At 38.4% G+C, this 18529-nt stretch overlaps 1 protein-coding gene across 11 annotated transcripts in view; it reads left to right on the top strand.

Annotated features, from left to right (window-relative positions):
- The window catches only part of ERC1 (ELKS/RAB6-interacting/CAST family member 1), a 549485-nt gene that overhangs the window by 386072 nt on the left and 144884 nt on the right, over positions 1–18529 (top strand). For all 11 annotated transcript variants that reach the window (XM_041736575.1, XM_041736573.1, XM_041736571.1 and 8 more), the window contains one exon: positions 18037–18181. In XM_041736575.1, coding sequence (XP_041592509.1) covers positions 18037–18181 — 145 coding nt within the window. The remainder of the gene's footprint in view (positions 1–18036; positions 18182–18529) is intronic.

Below are 18529 nucleotides of genomic sequence, written 5' to 3'. Positions count from 1 at the left end.
GCCTTTCTGGGGATCCTGCTCCAATTCCCCGGGAGGCCTTTCCGCGGGAAGGTCGGTGCAGCTCCTGCTCCTCCGGGACGGGACGGGGCTCTCCGGTCCTGGGGACACTCGCCCCGGCCTCAGCCCGGCTCCTCGCGGGCCCCTCCCCCTCGGAGGCCTTTTGTTCCTTTATTTCTTTTTCCCCGTCTTCCTACCTTGATAGAAGCGCGAACTCCTCTCACTGTAGCGTTCCAGCTGGTCTCTCTTTAAATCTCAGGCCGAATTCGTAGATTTTCAGGATGATTGGATGGTTTTCTAGGTAATTTGTTGAGGACAGGTGACTTGGAGACCCTGCTCTTCCGCCATCTTGTCCCTCCCCCCTAAAAAGGTATTTCTCCAAAGAAGACACAGATGGCCAACAGGGACAGGAAAAGTTGTTCAGCATCACTAATAATTAGGGAATTGCAAATTAAATCTGTAATGCAGTATTGCCTCATACCAGTTAGAATGGCTATTATCACTGATATCAAAAAGACTAGAAATAACAAGCATTGACGAGGATGTGGAGAAAAAGGATCTCATGTACTCTTGGTGGGAATGTAGAATGGGTACAGCCACTAGAGAAAGCAGTATAGAGATTAATGAAAAAATTAAGAATAGAACTACCATATGAACCAGCCCTTCCTCCTGTGGGTATTTATTCAAAGAATTCAAAAAAAATGCTGATTGGAAAAGATATATTAAAAAGAGATATGTTTATTGTAGCATTATTTACAATAACCAAGGAATGGTAACAACCTAAATGTTCCTTAATGGGTTAATGGATAAAGAAAATATTGTGTATGTGTGTATCTATATAAACACATGCAGAGAGACATACAAACACACATATAATCCCTTCACTCATTTGCCCACCTTTCACCCCCCCTTCCTCTCTGATTACTACCAATCTGTTATCTCTATATATTTTGTTTTGTTTGTTCATTTGTTTTGATATTTTAGATTATACATACAGGTGAAAATCATACAATATTTGTCTTTCTCTGACTTCTTTCACTTAGCATAGTATCTTCAAAGTACATTCATATTGTTGCAAATGGCAAGGTTTCATTCCTTTTTCATGGCTGAATAGTATATCACTGCGTGTGTTTCCTCAACCTTTTCCAATATGGCTTGTGCTACCGGCCCTGAAACTACTTTTCCATCATAACTGGAAACCTTCTAAAAGCTAAACCAAATGGAAATTTTGTATTCTTTGTTTTGACTTTGTCTATAAACCCTTCAAAGTATTTGATCACTTATTTCTTGAAATTCACTTTCTTTAGCTTTCAAGATACATTGTCTCCTTGTTTTCTTCTACTCCTAAGACTATTCTCTCCTCCGTTCTTTACAGACTTTTATTACAACAGTGCTATGTGCCTCTCTTCTAATCGTGGTGGTTTCATGCACTCCTTTTGTTTCACCTACCTTCTATGCTCATCATTTCCACATCTATTTATAATTCAGGGCCTGGCTCCATGCCCATCAATACAACTGCCTATTAGATACCTCCTTTCACAAATTCATAGGGTTTTTATAATAAGGATTAAATTACTTAATCCATGTAAAATGTTTAGCGGAGTAGCCGACTCTGTAGTAGATTACAGTCAATTTTTTCCCAGATGTTCATGCTCTTTTATTCATTCTTTTGAGATCCACTGACTTATTGTTAAGTCATCACTTTCCAAACTGTTTTTTTAGAATATTAGTATGTTTCCAGGTGTTAATTGGTGTTCCCCAGAAAACTGAGGAAGGTAGGGTTCCATGGTCATTAAGTTTGGAAAATAGTTTACAGGGGCAGCCCTGGTGGCGCAGTGGTTTCGCGCCGCCTGCAGCCCGGGGTGTGATCCTGGAGACGGGGGATCGAGTCCCACGTCGGGCTCCCTGCATGGAGCCTGCGTCTCTCTCTGCCTGTGTTTCTGCCTCTCTTTCGCTCTCTCTGAATAAATAAATAAATCTTTAGAGAAAAAAAAAAAAAGGAAAATAGTTTACAAGAGGGTTGGCAAACTTTTTCTGTGAAGAGCCAAATAGTAAGTATGTTGAGCTTTGGGGACAATTTGATGTCTGCCACAACCACCCAGATTTTCTTTTTCTTTTTCTTTTTTTTTTAAAAGATTTTATTTATTCATGAGAGACACAGAGAGAGAGAGGCAGGCTCCATGCAGGGAGCCCGACATGGGACTCGATCCCGGGTCTCCAGGATCACACCCCGGGCTGCAGGCGGCGCTAAACCGCTGCGCCACCGGGGCTGCCCCCACCCAGATTTTCTATTGCCATAGTAAAGTTGCCATAGAAAATACATAAACAATTCAAAAAAAGAAAAGAAAAGAAAATACATAAATGTGTATGTTTTGCCCCATTCATATTTTGTTTATAGACATTGAAATTTTGCATTTCAAATCTTTATAAAATGTTGTATTTTATATATTCTCATATATTATAAGTCATATATTTCATACATGATATGTCACAAAAATATTTTTCTTTTTGATTTTTCCACCGCTTAAAAATGTAAAAGCCATTTTTTGCACACAGGCTCTACATCAACAGGTGGTTTGTCAGGGTTGGCCTGTGGGCAGTAGTTTGGCTACCCCTGCTTTAAAATATAGCATCTTTTTAAAAATATGTAACCTATACCATATATTTGACCATGCAAATCTTTTTTTCATGGGACATTTGTTGATATCTCTTTCCATACTTCTGTGGAACATACTTTTGAGAAATGCCAACCTAGAGAATAACTGTGTGTGCTAGCAGTGAAATTTTGGGCTGTGGAACAGACTAGAAATAACAGAAAACTATCTTGTCTTTATTACTCCTCTGACCAGGTGAGGTAACTAGACATAGAGAGAATATACTTTGGAAAATGGAATTTACCCCTGCAGGGAAGGCACCAGTTAGACACTACAGCTGAGCAGATTGCCTGAGTCAAAAGTAGACTTGATAACATTACTGCCGTCAATCAGCTTTCAGAAATAGGGAAAATGTGTACATTGCTATGGTGTATGACAAAATAGAGGTACTCTAAGATAAAATAGTTGAGGACAAAGATAACCAGAGGCCACAAACAAAATGTAATCAATAATAGTTATCATTTTCTCTAGCTTTAAAAACTTTACTATTCTTTTTAGAGTAATAAAGTTTAAAAGTTTATTATATTTTTAAGTAATCTCTTTACCAATATGGGGCACAAACTTAGAACCCCGAGATCAAAAGTTGCACATTCCACTGACTGAGATAGCCCAACACCTCTAAAAGATTTTAAAAACTTTTAGTTTACAGCGGCCCTTGGGTAGCTCAGTCAATTAAGTGTCTGCCTTCAGCTCAGGTCATAATCTCAAGGTCCTGGGATCCAGCCGACCACCCCACCCCCAGTTGGGCTCCCTGCTCAGCAAGGGTCCTGCTTCTCCCTCTCCCTTTGCCACTCCTGCTTGTGCTCTGTCTATATATATCAAATAAATAAATAAACAAACAAACAAATAAATAAATAAATAAATAAATAAATAAAGTATTTTTTAAAAATTATACATATAGTAAAATTCTAAAACTTGTTCTGAAATAATATATTTTTAAAAGATTTTATTCATGAGAGAGAGAGAGAGAGAGAGAGAGGCAGAGACACAGGCAGAGGAAGAAGCAGGCTCTATGCAGGGAGCCCAACATGGGACTCGATCCCAGGTTTCCAGGATTAGGCCATGGGCTGAAGGCGGCGCTAAACATCTGAGCCACCCGGGCTGCCCCTGAAATAATATTTTACCTGTCATTTTCCTGTGTCTTCGAGAAGTAAATGTGTGACATAGTAGGGAGTGATGGTTATTGCTTTACTACTTTTGAGCATATTTTCTCTAATAAAAATAATACCATTGCTATGCAGGGAAACTTAAATTTTTTTTAAAAACCACAAACTTACCAGAAGGTTTTGCATTTCTCGTTGTTTTATGCCTGCTGTAACCATGTGCTCCTTATATACATACAAAGGAAGAATAGGTGTGATAACCATGCTTTCCAAATTATGTTTGGCATTTTACAAGTAGCTAGAACCTAAGAAAAGATGCAGAGAAGGTAGGATCATCCAAGCTGACAACAATAATGATTCATCTGCCAAATGCAAGCACAGCCCCTTGCCCATTCCTATAGAATTTCCCCACCAGATGTTTCATTCCAAAGCTGTGTAGGAGAGGAGTTGTTATCATTTTTGCCAACAAATTGATAGCAGATGGATAGAATTGTTGAATCATTAGTAGAGGAAGGTAATAAACTACTGAATTTGTTTTCATCTATTTTGGCCACCAAGTGCTTTTGGTGACCTTTAAGATCTGAGGAACCCTAGTATCTCTAGTCCCCTCTCAGCACCATCCACAGTTACATATATCCCTATAGATTTTATATGTTTCATATATAGCCTGAAGAATATTATGGATATTTAGTTATTGGAACATTACCCACTTTTTTTCAGGCAGTGTACCAACCAATTCAAACATTACATGTTCTGTGTAATGTTGGATAATTTTTTAAATCAAGGCACACTTAGCTCTTGATTATACTGCAGGATGGAGAAATGAGTACCATGATACCACTGGCATTCTTCTAACAAATGTCATAGCAAACAGGCTTGGAATGCAATAGGAGATTTAAAAACAGAGGCAAGCAAGCCTCTATGGTAGCACAGTGTGGACAGCTGGTATGGACATGTTATCCATCTATGACTGGGAAAGGTTAACTAAACAGTGGGACAGTGACAAAGTGCAGGGATTAATTGCTTAAAGCGTTCAATAATTCTTAAAACAGACAACTAAATAAATGGAGGTTTCTGGAGTTTGAATTCTGAGAAACAATGTAAGACTTTATTTTCCTTTGGAAACAGAGACTTCCTTAAAAGACATAACAAGTGGTATAACCCGAAAGTGTGAGTAAAACAATAACAGGTGTGCCTTATTTTGAAGGGACTATATCTTTATAAGGGAGGTTTGTATTCTATTTTCTGTTCATATTATACCATTAAACTTGAGGCAGAACAGACATACTATTATGAAATAGTAAAGACAAAATGAAAGAAAGACCAGTATAAATCTTTTTGTATACATCATCCCCAGATGTTACTGTGAACCCACCACTTAGCTTCATCTCTTGAGGCTCATGCTAAGCTATCCCTCTATCCACCCCCCACCATCTCCAACAGAAATCAGTGGGTTTAAGAACATAATTCACTAGGGATTTTGATAGGATTTGAATAATCCCCAACAAAAACTCCTGTGGCTGCCAGCTATTGTTAAAGGCAGAGATTTAGAAAGCAGAAGATCCGGGATCCCTGGGTGGCGCAGCGGTTTGGCGCCTGCCTTTGGCCCAGGGCGCGATCCTGGAGACCCGGGATCGAATCCCACATCAGGCTCCCGGTGCATGGAGCCTGCTTCTCCCTCCGCCTGTGTCTCTGCCTCTCTCTCTCTCTCTCTGTGAGTATCATAAATAAATTAAAAAAAAAAAAAAAAAAAAAAGAAAGCAGAAGATCCTAAATTCACCTGTCTTGTGATGGCCCTCGCCATAAAGGAGGAAATTTACGTATGAATGCATTAGGAGATGTTCCGTAAACTTTTTTTCAAACAATCTGCTGGTAGAGTTACACTATAGAAGTCCTCTCTGCATGATATTTCTAAATCCAGTAATGGTCAATATTATTAAGTGTCTGCAGTATCATCAGAATTTAAGAGTTAAAAAAACGGTCATTTTCACTATAGAATTGGAAGATTTTCTATGTACTTATTGAATTCGGAACAGTAAATGCAAATCCCAAATAAAAACTCAGTCTTGGCGGGATGCCTGGGTGGCTCAGCGGTTGAGCTTCCTGATCCCGGTCCTGGGCTCCCTTCCGGGGGGGGGGGGGGGGGGGGGGGGCGGGGGGGGGGCAAGAGGGGAGCCTGCATTTTCTTAAAGATGTCTTTGCTGTTTGTTCAACCATTAACAATTGAAATAAGAATAATAATTCTTATTCAATAGAATAAGAATGGTATAAGTTTCTTATGTGTTTTTTGACAAACTGGAATTATATTTTTTCCTCTGAAGAACCCTTGAAGTCATTCAATTTTGCAGAATAGCTTGAGTCAAAAGCGTCACATTCAGAAATCTTAAAGGATCTGGCATAATGCCAAAGTGTTTCTTCCTTAAAAATCATACCATGCTTTCCCTCTACAATCCTATTCAGTTTTTATGGTAGATGTTTCTTAACTAGAGTCAGAAAGGGATGCTGTTTTCTGTAGGGCTCTACCCACATTTAATGTACTGGGGCTTCTTCAAGAAAGTTTTACTTTTAAAAGATCAACATAAAGAGTGAGCATAGCAATGATTCTAGATGAGCTCTTACGCAAAGAATTATTTGATTTCTGTAATACATAATTATGTATTATTGAGGAAAATTTATTTGATTCTTAGAAGGTCTGCCTTGTTGCATATAGAATAGATAACGCTATTATTAAATCATTTATCATTTTCTTTTCTCTTATGTTTGGGTAAATGGGCTTTCCTGCCCTTGGTTCAGTGATAATTGACCAAAAATTATTTTTAGTTCTGAACTAGTTTAGTTTTAATTGGCTCTAATTTATTGAGTGCTTACTATATGAAGAGCTTTTATGTGGAAGATATAGTGAAATTAAAACATAATCCCAGGATCCCTGGGTGGTGCAGCGGTTTGGCGCCTGCCTTTGGCCCAGGGCGCAATCCTGGAGACCCGGGATCGAATCCCACATCGGGCTCCCGGTGCATGGAGCATGCTTCTCCCTCTGCCTATGTCTCTGCCTCTCTCTCTCTCTCTGTGTGACTATCATAAATAAGTAAAATTAAAAAAAAAAAAAACTCTTAAAAAAAAGACATAATCCCTATACTCAAGAAACTTACATCCTACTTAAATACCTCCTCCCCCTCCCCCCCCCCCATCCTCGTCAGTCTCTCATATGTGCATGCTCCTCTCTCAAATAAATAAAATCTTAGGGGGGGGGGGTAGGGGGGGGGGCAAAAGAAATTTTTAAAAAAATCTTAAATTAAATAATAAATACATTAAAAAATTAAAGACCCTCCTCCAGCTTACCAGCAATGCTTCTTCAAAACATTATATATAGTATAGGTGGTAATGTTCAATGTGATAGACAAGTGAAAGATGTCAGAAGTTGGCAGCCCGTGGCTCAGTGGTTTTAGCGCTGCCTTCAGCCCAGGGCGTGATCCTGGAGACCAGGATCAAGTCCCACATCAGGCTACCTGCATGGAGCCTGCTTCTCCTCTGCTGTGCTCTGCTCTCTCTCTCTCTCTCTCTCTCTTCTCTCTCTCTCTCAAGCAATGCTTCTTCAAAACATTATATATAGTATAGGTGGTAATGTTCAATGTGATTAGACAAGTGAAAGATGTCAGAAGTTGGGCAGCCCAGGTGGCTCAGTGGTTTAGCGCTGCCTTCAGCCCAGGGCGTGATCCTGGAGACCAGGATCAAGTCCCACATCAGGCTACCTGCATGGAGCCTGCTTCTCTCTCTGCCTGTGTCTCTGCCTCTCTCTCTCTCTCTCTCTCTCTCTCTCTCTCTCTCTGTGTCTCTCATGAATAAATAAATAAAATCTTAAAAAAAAAAAAAGAAGAAGAGGGAAATTAGAATGGTGGTTGCCCTGGGTTGGGGGAGGAGAGAATGAGGAGTTAGTATTTTATGGGTATAGAGTTTTAGTTGGAGAAAACAAGTTCTGGAGAAAGATCGTGATTTTGATGGTTGCATGACATTGTCAGTATATGGTGCCACAGAACCATATACTAAAAAATGATTAAAATAATAAATTTAGTGTTATGTATATTTTACCATAATTTAAAAATGCATTGTCCTTATTGTTGTCATGTTTGCTATGTAACATTCCTCATTCAGAAAATTCTTATGATTTTAAAAATTATTGACTTTTATCAATACAATAAAATGTATACATGTTAAGGGTACAGTATGGTGAGTTTTGACAAACATATACACTGTGTTACAGCCACCATAGTCAAGCTATAGTACATTTCCAGAAAGCTCTGTTGCTTCCCTGTCCTGTCTTTCTTCAACCCCAGGTCTAATTTTCTGGCAACCACTGATTTGCTTTATGTCTCTTTGTGGATTAGATTTCAATTAATTTTTATTTTTTAAAACAAATGGAAAAGATACAAACTTTTGTTTTTTCTTACAAATGTAGATACAAACATCAAGTTTTTGCCAGTCTGAGAAGCAGGCAGAAGCTTCATAACAGAGGTGTCAATATCACAGTAGAACTGTTTTCCAAATGTGTCATAACCTCTACTGTTTGGGAATACCAAAATGCTCATATTTCATAAAAAGTGAAGAGAAGAATGAATACAGGTTTTCCATGCTAAATTTTGTTTAATCAACCTCACTTACTGAGCTGTAACTACCAGCAGTATCTGTTTTTATTGTGTTAACTTTGATTCTTTTCAAGGACTTCTGAAAAATAAACCAGTCCAAGTTGGGATAAACTTCTCTACCCATACTTATGTCAGTGTATATCTTAATATAAATCAATTTTCTTCCCTTATTTCAGGAGACAGACATAAAGCAAGAGAAGGTCGAGAAGATTCCAGATTATTCTGGGCAAAGTTTGCCTTGCTACTGTGCTGCAAGAAGGTTCTATGAGGCAGGGCCCCAGCATGCAATTTATTATTGGATCAAAGGCCTTACGATAATCTGTATTTGATGACATTTGGAAGTTACTTTACATGGGCTCCTGGGTGGCTCAGTGGATTAAGTGTCTGACTCTTGGTTTCTGCTCAGGTCATGACCTTAGGGTCCTAAGATTGGCCACCATGTCAGGCCTCTGCTCCCCCCCACCCCTTGCACACACATGTGCTTTCTCTGTCATAAATAAATAAATAAATTTTTAAAAATGAAGTTACTTTCCAGCATCAAAACAGAAATGTGATATATTTTATAATTTAATATTCATTGAATTATATATCAGTTTATTATAGTCCACCTGTGACTCTTTTTTTTTTTTTAAGATTTTATTTGTTTATTTATGAGAGATACAGAGAAAGAGGCAGGGACATAGGCCGAGGGAGAAGGAGGCTCCTCACAGGCAGCCTGATGTGGGACTCAATCCTGGGACTTCAGGATCATGACCCAAGCCAAAGGCAGATGCTCAACCACTGAGCCACCCAGGTGCCCCCACCTCTGACTCTTAAATCCAAAATTCAGACAGCATCATTTTATCCTTCATTCCTTAAAAATAATTTTTATAATATGAGAATTCTATTCATAATACATTTCCAGAGGTAGCATCCTGACCTTCCTGTTTTAAGAATCATTCAATCTCCCCTCGTTGCCTTTAAATCAGTCTTTCTAAACCCTTGCTTTACTTTTCTGGAACTTCTAATGCTACTGTATTATCAAAATCAAATCATTCCGTATTTTGATTAACCTCTGTCAAGTTTGGGTCAGAACCCTCAAGGATTTCCTAATCTCTGTATTCCTTACTGATATTCCAGACCATCTCTACTCTGATTCAAAGCCATCTTTTCAGTTTCTCTTTCCCTATAGAAACCCTTGAATCCACTTATGTATTGTGTCCTCACATATGCCTATGATTTTACACTTGTCACTTTCTCTGTCTTATTATCTCTGTCAAAATAAGGTCTCTCAGTTCCTATGTCCTCAGCCTAAGGTGATTTGTCTACTGTATTACTTGAGCATTTATTATCCATAAGATTTATTGGCACTTATCACTTAATTGTCTCATCTCATTAGTTTTTATTGAAATATTACAGTTAAAAAGGATAGACATACTACTCAAAAACAAAACAATTTATATAGTTTCTTTAATAATCTCTTTAAATACCCACTCGTGGAAAGCTCTACCAGTTTTTGGACTTCCCAATTCTACTTGTTTGGTTTTTGTTTTGTTTTTTTTATTTATTCATAGAGACACACAGAGAGACACAGAGAGAGAGACAGAGGCAGAGACACAGGCAGAGGGAGAAGCAGGCTCCATGCGCGGAGCCTGATGTGGGACTCGATTCTGGGTCTCCAGGATCATGCCCCGGGCTGCAGGCGGCGCTAAACCACTGGGCCACTGGGGCTGCCCTCAATTCTTCTTGTTAACAAGAGTTAATACACTAGATGTTCATCATTTAAACTGAAATCTTTGTGACTTTCTTCCTTTTAATGCCATTTGTGCCCTCTAGAGGAACATAGATTAAATGTCTTACTTATTTCTGCTCTTCCTGTTCCTGCTATTCTGAGAGCAATTACCATGTTATATGGATAAATCTTTTTGGGTTAACATGCCCTTTTATAACCCCATCATGTCACCTTCCCTTGTATACCCTTTACTTTGTCTCTTAAATTATGACATCTAGAATTGAACCTATGATTCCAGTTGTCATCTCTCTACTTAGAGAAAATCAGAACTCTTTAAATGAAATATAAATTAGCCAAAGTTAGTGGTCTCTTTTGCAGTCTTGATTTTCTTCATGTTTTCAAATTTTTTCCATTCCCTCTATACACTTGCCTTCCAGCATGCTACTGGGGGGGGGGGGGGGTGAGGAGGACCTTTAAAAATAAAGTGAGGGCAGCCTGGGTGTCTCAGCGGTTTAGCACCGCCTTCAGCCCAGGGCATGATCCTGGAGACCCAGGATCAAGTCCTGCATCAGGTTCCCTGCATGGAGCCTGCTTCTCCCTCTGCCTGTGTCTCTGCCTCTCTCTATCTCTCTCTGTGTGTATCTCATGAATAAATAAATAAAATCTTTAAAAAAAATAAAGTGAAAAAAAAAATAAATAAATAAATAAAAAAAATAAATAAAGTGAAATAAGGGAAAAGCTTCAATAAGGGAATATGTTGGAATAGTTGGGAAACCAAACCACCACCACATTGGATAGAAATGGAGTCATAATTGGAGGAGTTATTAGTTGAAGATACATTTGTGAAGTGCCTACTCCATGCCAGGAACTATTCTTGGAATTTGGAATACCTTAGTGAACAGAACAGATGAAGATCCTTCTTTTGTGGAGCTTATATTCCAGCTATTTTTCGAAGCAAAGGCTTTTGACAGAAAAGGAAGACTGGCAAATAATACCAGAATATATAGAGTACTGAGAGTAATTCATAACAAATAAAAGAAAATAGTTTAGGCATATGCAATGCATAGAATTAATAATATTTATAAGCTTCTGGTGTGGAAAGCCATGAATAAGACTCTAGAAAGAAAACAATATATTTTATTTATTTTTTTAATATTTTATTTATTTATTCATGAAAGACACAGAGGAGAGAGAGAGGCAGAGACATAGGCAGAGGAAGAAGTAGGCTCCATGCAGGGAGCCCGATGTGGGACTCTATCCCAGGTCTCCAGGATCACGCCCTGGGCCGAAGGCAGGCACTAAACCGCTGAGCCACCCAGGGATCCCAAAAACAATATATTTTAAAATTAAAAATGGGATATTATTTACAATAGGCAGAGGCAGAAGCAACTCAAATTGATGAATGGATAAACAGTGTGGTGTATATATACAGTGGAATGTTATTCAGCCTTGAAAAAGAAGGAAATTCTGACACACATGCTACCACACAGATGAACCTTGAAGACATTATGTTAAGTGAATAAACCAGATACAGTAAGACAAATACTGTGTGATTCCCTTTATATAAGATTCCTAGAGTAATCAAAATCATAGAGACAGAAAGTAAATGATGGTTGCCAAAGGTTGGAGGCAGAAAGGGAGAATAGGGAGTTATTAATAGTTACAGTTTGAGTTTTGCAATATAAAGAGTTCTAGAGTTTGGTTGCACAGCAGTATGAATGAACTTAACACTACTGAATGTACAGTTAAAAATGGTTAAAATGGTAAATGTTGTTATATGTATTTTACCACAATTAAAAATAAAAAGTTCAAAAATATTTTTAAATTAGTGAGCTAATAAATTGGAAGACCGACCAATAAATACATAGAAACATTAAAAGAAAAATTTAAAGACATAAGCCGTAAACATAACACAGTTGAGGAAGCAGACCCTGAAGGTGTAGAACAGTTGAAGGACATTTACAGGGCACATGCTTATTAATATCACTTAAACTGTGAACATACTGAACAGAAATGCTGAACAGAGAAAAATTAGCAGCCAAGTTTAAAGAGAAAGCTACAGGCATTTCAGGTAGAGTGGTAAGAAACCAGATGAAAGTGAATTAGGAGAGGACATTGTAGAAGGATGGGCAAATCAGAATGGGTTTAAGAATAATATAGACCCATGATCAAAGGATGGTAGTGACTATGATAGTGAACATGCAGATACAAAGCCACAGGTTCATTAAAAACCATTAGAAAGGAAAAACCGACAAAATGTGAATATTGGTTATGGGGTGCAAAGAAGTCAAATTATTTAGATGTTGTCAGCCTGTGGATCTAGGAATGTGGTGATTTAATTGATATTGAAAAAGAAATTTATTATGATAGGTGAAAAGTTTTATTTAGTGTTGACATTCTACATCGAAGAAGATATTTTGGAGTACCTAAAACAGATAATAAGACAATAGGTGACGGAAACTTGCAAGGTCAGACATGCCCAAGTAGGCTCGCCCACAGACTGGTTTTCACTAAGCTTAATTAAGGTAGTAAGTCTGCCATACTCTGAGACCTCTGTAAGTGAAGTTAGAGAAAATAATAATCAGAAGGATTTCTTCAGGAAATGAGATAAAAGAGTGGAAGAGATATCCTAGTAATTTACTGCTCACTGTGGATAGTCAAATGGTTAAATAAGTAAAGGAGGCATCAGAATCAAGGAAGCATCAATAAGAGAATCTAGATTCCAAATTTATCTTAAAATTAAACTGTGCTTGCATGTCCATGACAATAATACATCTAAAGCAACTGACCTTATTTTTACTTTCATCTGATCTATCTGATTGATCTATCTCCTGATGTTTTCAGTATTACGATATTTATGAAACATGATTGCGTATATGTGCTGCCGAAGTGAGCACTACATGACTGTGTAATCATTGAATTTGAAATACCCAGTTGGAGGAGGAGGGGGAAAAGTAAACCTTGGTGGCATCCCTTCATGCATACCCCTTTTCTGTGTGACATTTCCATTAAAAACACTCACATATTTAGGACTCACTCTTAAATTGTTAACCACCATCATTCCAACAATGATTGTATTTCTTATTTACTAGCAATTGCAGGCTAATGTGGTAGTGTTCTCAAAAATTCAAGCCTTATCAGAAAGATTTTGAACTCCATTTGCCTTGGATATTTGCCTCCTGTTTCCAAATGTTCTCAGAAGGGAGAGGTGGTCTTACTATTTCTTAAAGCTCAAATGACACCGTAGAGTACTTTTAGTGACATCTTGATGCTATTAAAATTTTCAGGTCAAAGGGCAGGTTCAACTGTATGTAGTTTAAAGCACCAGGGATAGAGTGAAAAGACCTCTTTAATGACTTAAAAGTTGGATTTCTGCTACTACCTACTCATTATGCAGTAATTTGGCATCTTAGTCAAGCGGTAGGGGGTCACCAATCACTTTGAAATGTCTGTGTATACATTTTCTTTCTCTTTCTCTTTTTTTTTTTTCAACTGAGGAAAGACATTAACAGAACTAGGAGAGTAATTTAGCAGGAAGAGCATTGCAGTTCTTATTTTGCTCTGTGCTTGTGGCATACATACGTTACCTTTCATATTATACGGGCTTGTATTGCTCCCTTGGGGCTCATGGGAAATGAAATCAGAATGTGCCTCACTAGAAGTCTTCCTCTTCTGCAAATAGACTTTAGTTAGTAAAGCTCTTAAAGTCAATTACTAATCCCCATCAAGGTTCACTTTCTTTAAAATAGCCATATTAGACTTAGAATAGGTGACTTCCACATCTCAAGACTCACTGAAAAGGAACCATTTTTGATACTTCTGTTTTCTTCTGTTTACTTTTCTGGATCTCCAGTTTTTCTTCCATAAATGGATATTACTTTTATCAGAAAACACCTTTCTTTTTTCAAAGAACCAATTTTATTAAGTGTTAAAGGGCTACTAAAATAAGATTCTTTTTGTAATTTGCTTTTTTTAAATTTCACCCTGAATTCCATTCCCTCTGAAAAGCAGAGTGCTCTTTAAAATTTTTTAGTTTTGACACTTTTGAGTGCTCTCTATAAAACTTAACTGCCCAAGTTCAACTATACCATACAGTCTTTTCTTTTTTCTTTTTTCTTTTTTTTTTAAGATTTTATTTATTTATTCATGAGAGAGAGAGACAGAGACAAAGGCAGAGGAAGAAGCAGGCTCCATGCAGGAAGCCTGATATGGGGCTCATCCCAGAACTTCTGGACTATGCCCTGAGCCGAAGATAGCCGCCAACTGCTGAGCCACTCAGGCATCCTCCATACAGTCTTTTCCAAGTTGTATTGAGGGAACAACAATTTTTCTTATTCTCAAAAATTAGATGACTGTGACTGTTTATTAGCTTTATTATTTTTTTTAATTTTAATTCTTTGGTAGAGGGCTAAACAACCTTAGCTTTTTTTTTTTTTTTTTTTTTTTTTTTTTTTTTTTTTTTTTTTTAATTCATGAGAGACACAGAGAGGCAGAGACACGGGCAGAGGGAGAAGCAGGCCCCATGCAGGGAGCCCGACGTGGGACTCAAATCTGGGTCTTCAGGATCACACCCTGGGACCCCCGACCCACCCAGGCTGCCCTGTTTATTAGCTTTAATCTTCTTGCCTATCTTCCAAAATTTTTAAGAGGTTGCTCTCTCCTATGGTTGTCCATTTCAGATTTAACAAAATTGCAGATAAGAGAACAATACCATCTCTCTTTCTTTCCAAAACAAAAGGAAAACATAAACGCTAATATACCCAATAAAAGATACTGACATTGCCCAAAGTTTATATGTTTATATGTGCAGTGTTGTGCCCAAGATTGAGAATCCGAGAAACCACCAAGGAGCCGACACCGATGCAAACACACGAGGGTTTATTTACAAGCTCGAGCTTGGGTCCAAGTATACCGGACACAGCAGAGCAGGGACTTGGACCCCGAAGTGGGTTACAGCTGGTTTTTTTATAGGCTGGTCTAGGGGATTTTCAGAAGGGGTGGAGGAATTTCTCAAGTTCTGTTTACATTTTGATGTGGGGCTTTCAAGGGCTTGAACTCTGTTCTCAGTCTAATATGGGACTTTCTACCGCGGGTGTGGGCTCTGTTGTGTTTCTGATATGGGATTACCTGCCTAGGACATTGAGGACATTCTGCAGTTTTTCCCTTAAGTTCACCTCTTATTCACAGGGGCCTAAGATGGCTGTACTTGTGCTAATGCTAAACTTTAGGTGGGATGGCCTTGATTTTTCTCGGCCTCCACACAATATGTGATCATAACATTTTATTCTCTTGACTATCAATTGCCCTTTTTAGCCACATACACCTGTAGAAATCAGTATCAAGAGTATGCTTTTAAAATGGAAAAGACAGTGGTATGTTAAGTTAGGGAATTTTTAGAAGTTTGGAACGATGGGTATGGGAGAAAAAGTTTGATTCTGTGCAGTTTGTAGTATATTATCAATGCTCAATAAAAAATAACATAACCAACATAATAAAATATCTATTTGAATTTTATATAAAAAGAACAAAAGACTTAAAATGATACATTTTGGTAAAAAGGCATCATTATTCCAGTGGCTCAGAGTCTAATACTACCTCCTTTATTTTAAAATTTAGAATCTGAATTGTCACCTGTTATATTGCAGTTTAGGAATGTGATATTTTACCCCAGAGATTAACTGTACCACACTAGCTGGCCAAGCATATCATTTATAAAAGAATTTGGAATTCAGTCAAGATGCTTCACCAACATAGAATACTTTTTACTTTTTCACATTATGATGATTTCCTTAAGCACACAATGGAGCTCCGATCCCATCACCTTTGTATCTTGCATTTTGCAAAGGTGTTCATTTATTTGATCTAATTAGAGTGGTTTATGTTTCATTCATATTCTGTTATTTGCCTGCTGCTAAACATGTAATTCTGTTGGTGCACAGAAATGCTTCAGCACCCTTATTGAGAAAACACATTTCTCATTCCAGCGTTGTCAAGTCTTTGAGCTTCCCCAAAGGGAACAGATGACAGCAATCAGCAGGAAATTGTGCATAGTGAGACCAACTTGAACTCCTTCACCTTTAAGCTCATTTCTCCACTTAACATATTTCTTTCAAGTGATCAGTGGATATATTTAGACTATTGTTATCCCTTTGCTGTTGACTAAAGCATCATGGGATAAGCCATCTGCCATTTTTTAGAATTATATTGAGTGTGGGGACAGTGGAAAATTACACTGGGGTCAATGAGAATCTTCTTCCCTTCCAGCAGCAAAGACTGGTTAAACAAATCTTTATTTCTATGATGTAAGCTGATCTGTCTCCTCCATTTGTTAGTACTGCTTGGTCAGAGTTCTCCAGACCTGCCCATCCAGAAAACAGAAAATCCTTGTCAGGATATGCAAAAGATAGTCTTCCAGTTTGTGGCTAAACTAAAACTCTTCCAGATGACTGCTATTGAAGCATAATTATCTTAACAAAAGACAGAAGCAAGGTTAAACTTGGGCAGTTCATTCTCAGATTCAGCATTTCCTCAGGTCAAAAGCTCAGGCCACTTGAATAGTTAGTTCCTATAAATCAAACCTGCATTCTTAGAGATGTCTTAAATAATAGATGAGCTATTGAGGAGCATTTTGCCGAGGAGACTAATTGTTCACCAACTTCCTTCAGATTATTTTGTAAATTTCTTGTGTTCACCTCTTTCCTAAATCCCACCTTCTTTTCCTTCTGGATGTGAACCAAAAAGTAGTTAGCTAAACTACAAGGAATCTGTAAGATTTAAGTTATTGTTTCTAAGTGTACAGATCATTGCCAAATAAAGCCACAACTGGAAACTTACTTGCATCGATGAGAGAAAGAGAACTGTAGATGTTTAGAATGCCCCAAGAACAGATGAATGATTTTCTAAATCCTATTTCCTAATGTTTACAGTTTGTTGTACATTCTGTTCATAAGAATGTTTTCAGTTTCAGTAATGCTTCAATTTTCCTGGATGGTACAGAATGCTTATCAAAAGAATGAATTAAATGGGTAGAATGTAGAAGTGTAAGTGATGAAGTTTTGGGATCATAGGTGAGGTCTGGAGCCGACGACCAAGAAAGAATTCTTGAGACATCTTTGGTGCAAAATGGTTTTGTTAAAGCAGAGGGACAGGACCTGTGGGCAGGAAGACCATCTGTCCCCCACCCCCACATCCCACCCCTAGGCCTGTGAGGGGTGGCTGATATACCTGGGAGTTGGGAGGGGTTTAAGGATAGCGTACTCTCTAAGGAATTTTGGAAGCAAGGTTTCCAGGACCTTGAGGGGGCTGGCTATCTTTGGGAAAAGGTCACTTATTACCGTCTAATAAAACCTGAATCATAAGACCCTTCAGATGTATGTTGGTGGGCCATGTGCTTGGGGAATGATTGCCAACACATATCTTGGGGGTTTAGACATAAAGGAAAATTTTTAAGGAATTTTTATATTTTAAAGTAAACTTAAAGGCTCCTGAGGGTGGGGCTAAGATTGTCTTTTGCCCTTACCAAAGTATTAACATTGAGGCAGTTGAGTCCGTAGAGGAATGTCCCTCTGCCTGTTTCAAGGACTTGTCAGTGTGTTGCCCCAAGCTCGTGCCTTGTCCTCAGCTAGCCCTGTGTTCCCCCATCATTAGTATTATTCTTGGTTTTTAAAAGGCATTAATTTTGTTTGCTTTTTCATTTAACTATAGGAACTCTTTATTAAGATGTCCATATAACACTTGCTAAAAGCATTTAGAGTCAGAGAAACCTGTGTGGGATTCCTAGCTGCACTATTTACTTCAAGTGTGAATTTGAGCAAGGTATATAAACTCTCTCAGCCTCGGTTTCATCACCCATAAAATGGGGGTGATAATAATAACTTCAAAGGATTGTTTTGAGGATAAATGAAAGTCCTGGAATTTTCTTTATTTTGTAGGCAAGAAGCTCTTCTGGCTGCCATTAGTGAAAAAGATGCCAACATAGCTCTTCTGGAGCTTTCATCCTCTAAGAAAAAGACCCAAGAGGAAGTGGCTGCCCTGAAGCGGGAGAAGGATCGTCTGGTGCAGCAACTCAAGCAGCAGGTATACTAAAATGCTAGGGAGGGCCCATGGTGGAGGGGCAACAGGACTAGCTTTCACACCAGTCCCTACCAGTGGGACTTGGTGTGAAAGTCCTACTTGTCTTTGCCCGTTTGTACTTTAAGGTCTTGCGTCTCATGTTAGACATCTGATCTTTGTATCTAGTTAGATTGTTGTTTTCTTTTCTCCAGAGGGAGAGGGAGGAGGGGGAAAAAAACAGAGGGAGAGGGAGAGAGAGAATCCTAGGCAAGCTCCACACCCAGCAGAAGCCGCTGCATGGCTCCATCTCACAGCCCCCAGATCGTGATCTGAGCCCAAATCTAGAATTGGTCGCTTAACCAGCTGAGCCAC

Source organism: Vulpes lagopus, chromosome 21 (genome assembly GCF_018345385.1).
Source record: "Vulpes lagopus strain Blue_001 chromosome 21, ASM1834538v1, whole genome shotgun sequence".
Classification (NCBI taxonomy): domain Eukaryota; kingdom Metazoa; phylum Chordata; class Mammalia; order Carnivora; family Canidae; genus Vulpes; species Vulpes lagopus.
This window is presented reverse-complemented; position numbering and strand designations above follow the sequence as displayed.